Raw genomic sequence first — 13,538 nt, 5'->3', positions numbered from 1 at the left:
CAAACTCTCAAATTGACATCCATAATCACCAATGTCAACATCATTTTTTATGATAAACTCTTTGTGTTTAATATATCTAAAAACAAAGATGATGTGACTTACCAAACGAAAGCGCTGGCATGTTGATAAACACACAAACAAACACAAACATACACACAAAATTCAAGCTTTCGCAACCAACGATTGCTTCATCAGGAAAGAGGGAAGGAGAGGGAAAGACAAAAGGATGTGGGTTTTAAGGGAGAGGGTAAGGAGTCATTCCAATCCCGGGAGCGGAAAGACTTACCTTAGGGGGAAAAAAGGACAGGTATACACTCGCACACACACACATATCCATCCGCACATACACAGACACAAGCAGACATTTGTAAAGCCAAAGAGTTTGGGCAGAGATGTCAGTCGAGGCGGAAGTACAGAGGCAAAGATGTTGTTGAATGACAGGTGAGGTATGAGCGGCGGCAAGTTGAAATTAGTGGAGGTTGAGGCCTGGTGGGTAATGAGAAGAGAGGATATACTGAAGGATAAGTTCCTATCTCCGGAGTTCTGGCAGGTTGGTGTTAGTGGGAAGTATCCAGATAACCCGTACGGCGAAAGACACTCTTGGTAGAGTGGGGAGGATTTCATGAAGGATGGATCTCATTTCAGGGCAGGATTTGAGGAAGTTGTATCCCTGCTGGAGAGCCACATTCAGAGTCTGATCCAGTCCCGGAAAGTATCCTGTCACAAGTGGGGCACTTTTGTGGTTCTTCTGTGGGAGGTTCTGGGTTTGAGGGGATGAGGAAGTGGCTCTGGTAATTTGCTTCTGTACCAGGTCGGGAGGGTAGTTGCGGGATGCGAAAGCTGTTTTCAGGTTGTTGGTGTAATGGTTCAGGGATTCCGGACTGGAGCAGATCCGTTTGTCACGAAGACCTAGGCTGTAGGGAAGGGACCGTTTGATGTGGAATGGGTGGCAGCTGTCATAATGGAGGTACTGTTGCTTGTTGGTGGGTTTGATGTGGACGGACGTGTGAAGCTGGCCACTGGACAGATGGAGGTCAACGTCAAGGAAAGTGGCATGAGATTTAGAGTAGGACCAGGTGAATCTGATGGAACCAAAGGAGTTGAGGTTGGAGAGGAAATTTTGGAGTTGTTTCTTCACTGTGAGTCCTGATCATGAAGACGTCATCAATAAATCTGTACCAAACTTTCGGTTGGCAGCTGGGTAACCAAGAAGGCTTCCTCTAAGCGACCCATAAATAGGTTGGCGTACAAGGGGGCCATCCTGGTACCCATGGCTGTTCACTTTAATTGTTGGTATGTCTGGCCTTCGAAAGTGAAGAAGTTGTGAGTCAGGATGAAGGTAATGAGGAAAGAGGTTTTAAGTGGCGTGGCAGGTGATCGGCGTGAAAGGAAGTGCACCATCGCAGCGAGGTCCTGGACGTGTGGAATATTTGTGTATAAGGAAGTGGCATCAATGGTTACAAGGATGGTTTCCGGGGGAAACAGATTGGGTAAGGATTCCAGAAGTTCGAGAAAGTGGTTGGTGTCTTTGATGAAAGATGGGAGACTGCACATAATGGGTTGAAGGTGTTGATCTACGTAGGCAGAGATACGTTCTATGTGGGCTTGGTAACCAGCTACAATAGGGCGGCCGGGATGACTGGGTTTGTGAATTTTAGGAAGAAGGTAGAAGGTAGGGGTGCGGGGTGTCGGTGGGGTCAGGAGGTTGATGGAATCAGGTGAAAGGTTTTATAGGGGGCCTAAGGTTCTAAGGATTCCTTGAAGCTCCACCTAGACATCAGGAATGGAATTACCTTGGCAAACTTTGTATGTAGTGTTGTCTGAAAGCTGACACAGTCCCTCAGCCAAATACTCCTGACGATCAAGTACCACGGTCGTGGAACCCTTGTTCGCCGGAAGAATGACGATGGATCGGTCAGCCTTCAGATCACGGATAGCCTGGGCTTCAGCAGTGGTGATGTTGGCAGTAGGATTAAGGTTTTTTAAGAAGGATTGCCCCCCATGAACCATGGACCTTGCCGTTGGTGGGGAGGCTTGCATGCCCCAGAGATACAGATAGCCGTACCGTAGGTACAACCACAACGGAGGGGTATCTGTTGAGACGCCAGACAAACGTGTGGTTCCTGAAGAGGGGCAGCAGCCTTTTCAGTAGTTGCAAGGGCAACAGTCTGGATGATTGACTGATCTGGCCTTCTAACAATAACCAAAACGGCCTTGCTGTGCTGGTACTGCGAACGGCTGAAAGCAAGGGGAAACTATGGCCGTAATTTTTCCCGAGGGCATGCAGCTTTACTGTATGATTAAATGACGATGGCGTTCTCTTGGGTAAAATATTCTGGAGGTAAAATAGTCCCCCATTCGGATCTCCGGGCGGGGACTACTCAAGAGGATGTCGTTATCAGGAGAAAGAAAACTGGCGTTCTACGGATCGGAGCATGGAATGTCAGGTCCCTTAATCGGGCAGGTAGGTTAGAAAATTTGAAAAGGGAAATGGATAGGTTAAAGTTAGATATAGCGGGAATTAGTGAAGTTCGGTGGCAGGAGGAACAAGACTTCTGGTCAGGTGACTACAGGGTTATAAACACAAAGTCAAATAGGGGTAATGCAGGAGTAGGTTTAATAATGAATAGGAAAATAGGAACGCGGGTAAGCTACTACAAACAGCTTAGTGAACGCATTATTGTGGCCAAGATAGATACGAAGCCCACACCTACTACAGTAGTACAAGTTTATATGCCAACTAGCTCTGCAGATGATGAAGAAATTGAAGAAATGTATGATGAAATAAAAGAGATTATTCAGATAGTGAAGGGAGACGAAAATTTAATAGTCATGGGTGACTGGAATTCAAGTGTAGGAAAAGGGAGAGAAGGAAACGTAGTAGGTGAATATGGATTGGGGCTAAGAAATGAAAGAGGAAGCCGCCTGGTAGAATTTTGCACAGAGCACAACTTAATCATAGCTAACACTTGGTTTAAGAATCATGATAGAAGGTTGTATACATGGAAGAACCCTGGAGATACTAAAAGGTATCAGATAGATTATATAATGGTAAGACAGAGATTTAGGAACCAGGTTTTAAATTGTAAGACATTTCCAGGGGCAGATGTGGACTCTGACCACAATCTATTGGTTATGACCTGTAGATTAAAACTGAAGAAACTGCAAAATGGTGGGAACTTAAGGAGATGGGACCTGGATAAACTGAAAGAACCAGAGGTTGTACAGAGTTTCAGGGAGAGCGTAAGGGAACAATTGACAGGAATGGGGGAAAGAAATACAGTAGAAGAAGAATGGGTAGCTTTGAGGGATGAAGTAGTGAAGGCAGCAGAGGATCAAGTAGGTATAAAGACGAGGGCTAGTAGAAATCCTTGGGTAACAGAAGAAATATTGAATTTAATTGATGAAAGGAGAAAATATAAAAATGCAGTAAATGAAGCAGGCAAAAAGGAATACAAACGTCTCAAAAATGAGATCGACAGGAAGTGCAAAATGGCTAAGCAGGGATGGCTAGAGGACAAATGTAAGGATGTAGAGGCTTATCTCACTAGGGGTAAGATAGATACTGCCTACAGGAGAATTAAAGAGACCTTTGGAGATAAGAGAACCACTTGTATGAACATCAAGAGCTCAGATGGAAACTCAGTTCTAAGCAAAGAAGGGAAAGCAGAAAGGTGGAAGGAGTATATAGAGGGTCTATACAAGGGCGATGTACTTGAGGACAATATTATGGAAATGGAAGAGGATGTAGATGAAGATGAAATGGGAGATACGATACTGCGTGAAGAGTTTGACAGAGCACTGAAAGACCTGAGGCGAAACACGGCCCCCGGAGTAGATAACATTCCATTGGAACTACTGACGGCCTTGGGAGAGCCAGTCCTGACAAAACTCTACCATCTGGTGAGCAAGATGTATGAAACAGGCAAAATACCCTCAGACTTCAAGAAGAATATAATAATTCCAATCCCAAAGGAAGAAGGTGTTGACAGATGTGAAAATTACCAAACTATCAGTTTAATAAGTCACAGCTGCAAAATACTAACACAAATTCTTTACAGACGAATGGAAAAACCAGTAGAAGCCGACCTCGGGGAAGATCAGTTTGGATTCCGTAGAAATATTGGAACACGTGAGGCAATACTGACCTTACGACTTATCTTAGAAGAAAGATTAAGGAAAGGCAAACCTATGTTTCTATCATTTGTAGACTTAGAGACAGCTTTTGACAATATCAACTGGAATACTCTCTTTCAAATTCTAAAGGTGGCAGGGGTAAAATACAGGGAGCGAAAGGCTATTTACAATTTGTACAGAAACCAGATTGCAGTTATAAGAGTCGAGTGACATGAAAGGGAAGCAGTGGTTGGGAAGGGAGTAAGACAGGGTTGTAGCCTCTCCCCGATGTTATTCAATCTGTATATTGAGCAAGCAGTAAAGGAAACAAAAGAAAAATTCGGAGTAGGTATTAAAATACATGGAGAAGAAATAAAAACTTTGAGGTTCGCCGATGACATCGTAATTTTGTCAGAGACAGCAAAGGACTTGGAAGAGCAGTTGAACGGAATGGATGGTGTCTTGAAGGGAGGATATAAGATGAACATTAACAAAAGCAAAACGAGGATAATGGAACGTAGTCGAATTAAGTCGGGTGATACTAAGGGAATTAGATTAGGATATGAGACACTTAAAGTAGTAATGGAGTTTTACTATTTGGGGAGCAAAATAACTGAGGATGGTCGAAGTAGAGAGGATGTAAAATGTAGACTGGCAATGGCAAGGAAAGCGTTTCTGAAGAAGAGAAATTTGTTAACATCGAGTATAGATTTAAGTGTCAGGAAGTCATTTCTGAAAGTATTTGTATGGAGTGTAGCCATGTATGGAAGTGAAACATGGACGGTAAATAGTTTGGACAAGAAGAGAATAGAAGTTTTCGAAATGTGGTGCTACAGAAGAATGCTGAAGATTAGATGGGTAGATCACATAACTAATGAGGAGGTACTGAATAGGATTGGGGAGAAGAGGAGTTTGTGGCACAACTTGACCAGAAGAAGAGATCGGTTGGTAGGACATGTTCTGAGGCATCAAGGGATCACCAATTTAGTATTGGAGGGCAGCGTGGAGGGTAAAAATCGTAGGGGGAGACCAAGAGATGAATACACTAAGCAGATTCAGAAGGATGTAGGTTGCAGTAGGTACTGGGAGATGAAGAAGCTTGCACAGGATAGAGTAGCATGGAGAGCTGCATCAAACCAGTCTCAGGACTGAAGACCACAACAACAACAACAACAACAACAACAACAAGGATTGAGAGGCAAGGCTGGAAGTGACAAATTCCTGGAAGGTTTGGAGAGGGTGATTTTGAGGAAGAGGAGGTGGGTCCCGCTGTGATGGAGGATGGAACTGTTCCAGGCAGGGTTCAATTTGGATAGTGACTTGGGGAGTTGGATCATTAGGAGTAGGATTAGGATCATTTTTCTTCATGGCAAAGTGATATTTCCAGCAGAGAGTACGAGTGTAGGACAGTAAATCTTTGACGAGGGCTGTTTGGTTGAATCTGGGAGTAGGGCTGAAGGTGAGGCCTTTGGATAGGACAGAGGTTTCGGATTGGGAAAGAGGTTTGGAGGAAAGGTTAACTACTAAATTGGGGTGGTTCCAGATTGTATTGATTAGAATTTTGAGGTTTTGGGGGGAATGGAGATTGAGTAGATGGGAGAGACTGGGTCTGTGTGCAATGAGAGGAGGTTGAGGTTGGCTGGAAAGGTTGTGAAGGGTGAGTGAGTTGCCTTTCCGGAAGTGGGAAACCAGGAGATTGGATAGTTTTTTTGAGGTGGAGGGTGGCATGCTGTTCTAATTTGCGGTTGGCCTGTAGGAGGATGCTCTGAACAGCCGGTGTGGATGTGGGAGAGGAAAGATTGAAGACTTTTATTAAGGATAGGAGTTGACGGGTGTGTTCATTGGCTGAGTTGATGTGTAGGTGAAGGATTAGGTGGGTGAGGGCAATGGATTGTTCAGTTTGGAACTGGTATAGGGACTGATGGAAAGAAGGGTTACAGCCAGAGATGGGAACTTTAAGTGTGAGACCTTTGGGGGTAATGCCAAATGTCAGACAAACCTGAGTAAATAAAATATGGGAGCGTAATCTGGCTAGGACGAAGGCATGTTCCTCTCTTCTCATTACTCACCAGGCCTCAACCTCCGCTAATTTCAAGTTGCCGCCACTCATACCTCACCTGTCATTCAACAACATCTTTGCCTCTGTACTTCCGCCTCGACTGACATCTCTGCCCAAACTCTTTGTCTTTACAAATGTCTGCTTGTGTCTGTGTATGTGCGGATGTTGTGTGTGTGTGTGTGTGTGTGTGTGTGTGTGTGTGTGTGTGTGCGCGCGCGCGCGCGCGAGTGTATACCTGTCCTTTTTTTCCCCCTAAGGTAAGTCTTTCTGCTCCCGGGATTGGAATGACTCCTTACCCTCTCCCTTAAAACCCACATCCTTTTGTCTTTCCCTCTCCTTCCCTCTTTCCTGATGAGGCAACAGTTTGTTGCAAAAGCTTGAATTTTGTGTGTATATTTGTGTTTGTTTGTGTGTCTGTCAACATGCCAGCGCTTTCGTTTGGTAAGTCACATCATCTTTGTTTTTAGATATATTTTTCCCACGTGGAATGTTTCCCTCTATTATATTCTTTGTGTTTAATGTAATAAATAATTAAAAGTACAGCAAATTACTCTACTGTGGAATTTGGTTTTGATGGATACTGTCAGTCATGTCATACTTAACTGTGCAATTTTTATCACGTAACAGTTAGTTCTGGCTGGTTTAATAAACTGCTTTACATATATGCTTCTCCCATTTCACTCCATCCAAATCAAAATCAAATACCTGCACAAGTCTTACCGTTGGAATTTTCTTTGCTGAAAGAATAGCATATCCATTGAGTTCCTTGAAAATGTTGTAAAAAGCAATCTTTCTCGATTTATCAGGAGGCGGAGACGGATACACAGGTGTCACTCGTATGAGATGCATGTACGCTGGTCGATCTGGTTGCGGCTGACAGCTACACAGTAGCTCTGGATACTAAAAATGAATACACAATGTTGTTAAATTCAGTACATTATAAAAATACGACACAATCCAAATACATCATATGTGCAATATGTCAAGTTAAACATTAACAGACAGAAGCAACCACTGCTGGCCACATTTTTTTTTTTTTTTTAATTATCAAAAACTTCATACAACCCTTTTTATGTACCTTTACACAGACCAGTAGCATCTGTTTGTATACACCAACAATGTCAATATCTGTTTAAAACAAACACTGGAATTATGAGGAAGTTGCATCAGTCCTGGTTCCAATATCTTGATAATCTGAAGGTGGACAGGCAAATGTGAAGGAATTCTTTGATTTTAAACATTCAGTGATTTTCAGTTTCTGTCTGGTGTCTACCAGCAACTTGTGCTAGATCATTGAATCGAAAAATGCATTGCATAGTCTGTAAAGAGATTATTAATACTCCTCTAATCGTATGGTTGCGAATTTCACAAGTTCACCCTAAATTCACTCTTGTTATTAACTACAAATACTTTTAAGAGAGTGCATGTACTAGCATGTAAGTGTAAAGGCCAAATCATGCTAGACATTAAAGGACTGTCACATCACATCGATTCGGTCAGCCCAGTATCGAATGATGGAAGTTAGGTTACGGGATACCATCAGTGGTACAAAAAGTCAGAGTATAGTATCTGAATTGAGGAACTAACAATGATAAAGTTTAAGAAAGGGGAAAAAATATCAAAGTTGTCATGGAACATCAGCAATTTGCCACAAAAATAAAACAAAGTTTATAACACGAGTGATCACGGCAAAAATTGGTTAAATTCCGAAGTTAACGGATGACAAAATGGTTTGCCCCCACCAATGTCACCACCAAAAGTTTCTTCCCAAGAAACGTTTGACCGTGATGTGACATACTGTCCTGCTGACGGCCTGAATGGGTGCCGCAATTTGAAATGCACTGTGGAATTTTTTAGCGTGAAGTAAAGGTCAGTGTGAATTAGCCTTAATAATAACAGTCCCTGAAGAAACTTTGGGAAGATATTCAGTTATAACATATTTATTGCACATTTCTGTAGAATAAATACATTGCAAACAAATGGAATGAACTGAGTTAGGCTAAACTCATGGGAACAAAGCTGAAAACTGTTCTCATGACAACAGGAAAATCCTACCATGTGAAATGTACAGCACTAGGGTAATGCTTTTGCTTCCATGGTGCTGGATAATGAGGACAAAGCTGTAAACTGTTTGGTTTTGAAGCACGTGGGCTCTCTCCAATTATTGTTTACTTAACTTTCAATCAGTTTCAAAGTCTTTTAAGGTTTCATCGCCGGGCGCTTAGGTGGTCACAGCAAGACGGGACGTGTAAGTTATTTGTAAGTAGTCTCCTTTGGAGGCTGATAGTGTTTTCTGTGGGCTATTAATAAACTGAAGTCTGACACCTGCCTTACATTTGACTGTAACATGAGATTATTCATTTCATATGAAGATAAATAGTTATATATCTGTATTAGTGGACGGATTCTGTTACTTACTGATTATGTCACTGAATACTATTTTTCAGTGTTTTGTTAAACACACAATTTTACATTTCTGGATGGTTAAAACAAGTTGCCAGTCTTTGTAGCAGTTTGAAATCTTATCAAGAGCTGGGTGGACAGAGGGGATATACTAGTCTCCCTCTCTCTCTCTCTCTCTCTCTCTCTCTCTCACACACACACACACACACACACACACACACACACATTCTCTATGCACGCACACGACCATTGTCTCTGGGCACCAAGGCCTTAGCACATACTTCCATACTTGTTTGACACTATTGTACTTCAGCACTTTTACTGGGAAGGGCTTCTACAAAATTCACTATGTAGATACAGTTTTTACTGAAACATCAGCCTTTGTTGGTGAAGCACCAGGAGACTGCAGTCGCATATCTACCGATTCTGTGTGTCTTCACAGTTTAATTATTTACAGGTTTTTGTGTACCTGCAAAGTTTAATTCTTAAATTCATTGGGTGTATTTGTGTGGGAGACGTGGAGTATCACATTTTAGAAATGACAACATGTACATTCACGCAGTCTATGGCACAGAACTCATTTGTGTTTTGGACGGCCAATAATCGTAGAGCACAGCTATGTCAGCTGCCAGCCTCTGTTCTTGAAGCTGCAGAAGGCTAGCAAGTCATATATTTAACTTTTTCTGTTTGTTTTTGAAGTTTAATTCTCAAGTTACAAGTAACTGCAAGGATAGGGTGTGTGAATACTGGATACGGATGCACGAGCAGGTCGCAGATTGTGAACAGCTAAAGATGTTTACGGTTTCAGTCAACCATCTGCAGGCTGCTGCCTCGGGGCATGGTGGCAGTACAGAAAGTGGAATGTTGCACGGGACACCTCAGGTGTCACTCGATTCAGCCACGGCCACTGCTGTCGAGACACCTTCCGGCATAACAGATAAGAACAATCCATGCCCAATGCAGGGTGACTGGTGGGTCGCTATACGGTCGCATTGCTTGTGGTGGAGAGTCATGAGGAGGCTGGCCATCTGGCCCCTCTCATTCACTCTGTGAGTGGACAAGTGGCTGCTCCTTACCCACTATCAGAGTATGCACACCAGAGGAGAGGTTTACCAGTATCAGGTGTCCCACTGTTAGGCGTGTTATGGATGCCCTAAGAGAAACAGAGTCCAGGGTCGGAAAGAATTCAAAGAATTCAAATGTGCACTCTGTGTATCTACCAGGGGGACCTAGGGGGGGGCAGGGAGGGGTGCACAGGGCGAGGGGGGCTCATCCAAGCTGTGGAGGAGGGTCTGCCTGCAGGGTGCTGTAGGCTGCAAGCTATTGCCCAAGTGGGTACCAGTGATGCCTGATGCTTGTGTTCTGAGGACACACTAAATTCCTAAGGGCGGCTATTGGAAGAGATCAAGACCTGCTGGCCTCGCTCACAGGTTCCAGGCAGAGCTTGTATTTGCAGCTTCGAGACCAGAGTCAATCGTGATTCTCGGTTTGGATCCGAGTGGAGAGTCTAAAAAAAAAGAGGCTCCAATTCTGTCATGATCACAGCTGCAATTTTATGGACCTGCATTATGGGGTGCGCAGGGTTATAGGATTCCTTCCTTTCCCTTCATAGGTCAGGAATGCACTACATGAAGGAATGCACCTACTCGGGTAGCAGAATATGTATAGAAAGGCTGGCGATAGTTTGCGGTCCACTGATGAACCCTTACCAGTCGATAAGCAGAGAGTGAAATCAGGTCATATACAAAGTAAGCTCTTTGAATGTCAGAATTTTGACAGTAAATTGTTGACGTATACGTAAAAAATTTTCTAAACTTTCTGCCCTCCACAGAGTTGTCACACTCGAATTATTCTTGGACCCGAGAGCTGGCTGAAACCTGAACTAGGCTTTGAAATATTTAACAATGCATGGAATGTGTGTCAAAAAGATAGATTCGATGCCACAGCAGGGCATGTGTTCATTGTTGTTCATTGACCGGAATGGTCGCGGGGTTGAAGTGACGGAAAGCGCGGTGGGACCCGCAGAGCGGCCCGCGAACAACAACACAATGGGAGAGGATGGACACGACAAACGGACAGAATGAACAACAACTAGATCGAAACAACGGAGTCACAAGCAAACCTAACAACCACGTCCACTCGTACACAGAACAAGAAAGTAAATAAGCTGTCTAAGGCGAGGCGATGTGTCCAGAGAATGGTTAGACTGGCTGGCTCAGCGAGAGGCAGGCACTTAAGTCATCTATCGGGGGCACCGCTATTGGCCGCTGGAACCACGTGTTCCACTGTGGCGCCCTCACACTAAATGCGGGCCAGGAGGCATGCGCAAGCAAATGGCGCGATGGTGCAGAGACCTCTAGATGTCTTTGGCGTCCGTGACGTCTGGCGAGGATTCAAATTCCGCGACGCGCGGTACCAGAGTTGTGAACAAAAATGTAGTTTCTATTGAGGTTCAAAAAATAATGCACAAATGGTGTCAGGCAAAACTTAGTAGAAATTCGTGCATCCATAAGATCTATGGGCATAGCATACTACAACTTTTAATAATAAATTTCGTTTACTTTACGTCTACGGTCACAAAATTTTTGTTAACAGATTACTGATTTCAGTCTATAATGACCGTCTTCGGATCTGCAGCAAAATATGGGAAAACATAATTACATTAGCAGATTGTCTAGAGCTTAAAACAATAAATAGACCACAATGAAAAGTACTACTGACACATACATGCAATTTGTGCACTTAAAGTATGAAGAGACATACCTGTTTTATAAAAAGAATGTCCTAATGTACTGCAGCCATAGTGGCGTCTTCAAATATTAAACATAAAATCAGCACCAGTGTTGTCAAATATGACAGCATGTGTAAGAGTCATCTTGTCAGCAGTACTACTGTTCAAAACAAACTGCCGTACAGTAGCCACAAGATGTCTGTGTTGTAAGTTCACCAGATGTGGCTACTGTAGGCATAGCTATTTGTTTTATAGTTTTTATATTATTATGTGCACTATGAGAGCTGTTTATTATGTATGTCATCATCTAGAATATTGGCACTTTAGCATATGTCAATATTGTCTTAACTCTTCCTCTTTTTAACAATCTAACTTTTGTCGTGTTCTATTTCATCGCTGTTTATTACTGTAATGCTTCTTATACCTTATAAGCCCATTACAGACTTTACCGATAGTAACGCCCCTTTATTTTATGCTGTTCAATTAATCATTGACGACTTGTGTATGCCTACAGTTGCAACATCTGGTCTGTTCAAAATGGTTCCAGTAAAGTGGTGAAATACGAGAGCTGTATATTAAAGGGTCACAATATCAAGTTTAGAGCAGGAGAAAGCAATAGTCATTCATGCTGACAAGGGGAACACAGCAGTTCTTATATACAAAGACGACTACATTAGGAAAACGGAAGATTTTAGGCAGAAAACGATATTATACAAATTCACAAAGACCCAACTGAGAAGTTTCAGTCTAGTTTGCAGCGAAAGACTGATAGTGCCCAGTTCCTTCTTAATGAATATGAAAAGAAATCGCTTAAAATGATGACTGTCAAACTTCCCCAGCTTAAATCTGAAGTTTTGATTCACAAAGATGGAAATCCGGTTTGTCAGATTGTGAACAATACGTCATCACCATGCTATAAATTAATTCTTAACAATAAACTTAAATCAGTTTACATGTTTGATAATTATTTTGGGGTCAAAAACAGTTCTGAGATAGCAAATACAATCAAGGATATACATATACCGAATAATGCGACATTAGCATCCTTGGATGTAAAAAACCTCTACAGTAACGTGCCAGTAAAAGAGACTATTGACATTATTAGACAATCTCCTATTCCATAATAAGATTAGTACTGCAGAGTGTAGATAACTAACTGAATTTCTAGAATTTGTGGTAGCTTACAATTTTTTTTTACTTTCAATGACAAAATCAAAATCAAAAGACGGGCTTGGGATGGGTAACAGCCTAGCTGGGACTTTAGCAGATATTTTTGTAAATGATTTAGCATGTAAATTTTTTGCCAAGTTTCGACAGCTAAAAGATAAAATGATTTATTATAAACAGTATGTTGATGACATTTTATTACTAATAGAAGGTGACACCATTGAGGTCAACACATTTGCCCAAGCAATAGATAGCATGCACCCAAAAATAACTTTTACCACTGAAGTTGAAGAAGAGGGCTCCATTAACTACCTCAACCTTACTATTAAGAAAGTTAACAACAAACATAAGTTTTCGATTTTTAGAAAACCTACTTGTACTGATAGCGTCATCAATGCCAGATCATGCCATCCTTTCTCATACAAAAAGGCTTTCTTCACCTCCATAGTTCACTGGCTCCTTCATCTACCTTTGGACGAAAGCGAAATATTTAAAGAACTCAGCATTTTAAAGGAGATTGCGGTAGCTAACGGCTTTTCTGTAAATGACGTCATGAGCCCCTACAGTAGGTTAAAGAAATGTATAACGAAAAGAAGGCACACACATACCGGTACGCGCGTGCACGCGCACGCACACACACACACACACACACACACACACACACACACACACACACACACACACACACACAACATAACCAGTAAAGATAGAACGAAAACCATTCCTCTGAAATTTAATGGAAAAATGTCCCTGCAAATAGAAAAATGTTTCAAAAAGTCTGATGCCAGATGTGGCTTTCAGGTAAACAACACCCTAAAACTGTGAATAAACCAGAAACTGAAAGGGAAGTATGACATATTTGATGGCTGTGGAGTATACAGGATTGACTGCAATACCTGTGACAAATATTATATTGGTCATACGGGCCGCTCTTTCAACCAAAGGTTTAAAGAACACTCACAGCCAAGGAACAAAACTGCTTTGGGACAGCATTTATCTGACACTGGTCAGTCTATAGGGAGCACTGAGAATTGTATGTGTATTCTCCATAGAGTGGAAAAA

General features: G+C 42.3%; 1 protein-coding gene across 3 annotated transcripts in view; it reads right to left on the bottom strand.

Moving 5' to 3' along the window:
• LOC126210275 (endoribonuclease Dicer-like) overlaps positions 1 to 13,538 on the bottom strand; it is a 334,521-nt gene that overhangs the window by 119,531 nt on the left and 201,452 nt on the right. For all 3 annotated transcript variants that reach the window (XM_049939469.1, XM_049939471.1, XM_049939470.1), the window contains one exon: positions 6,896 to 7,075. In XM_049939469.1, coding sequence (XP_049795426.1) covers positions 6,896 to 7,075 — 180 coding nt within the window. The remainder of the gene's footprint in view (positions 1 to 6,895; positions 7,076 to 13,538) is intronic.

Source organism: Schistocerca nitens, chromosome 10 (genome assembly GCF_023898315.1).
Source record: "Schistocerca nitens isolate TAMUIC-IGC-003100 chromosome 10, iqSchNite1.1, whole genome shotgun sequence".
Taxonomy (NCBI): domain Eukaryota; kingdom Metazoa; phylum Arthropoda; class Insecta; order Orthoptera; family Acrididae; genus Schistocerca; species Schistocerca nitens.
This window is presented reverse-complemented; position numbering and strand designations above follow the sequence as displayed.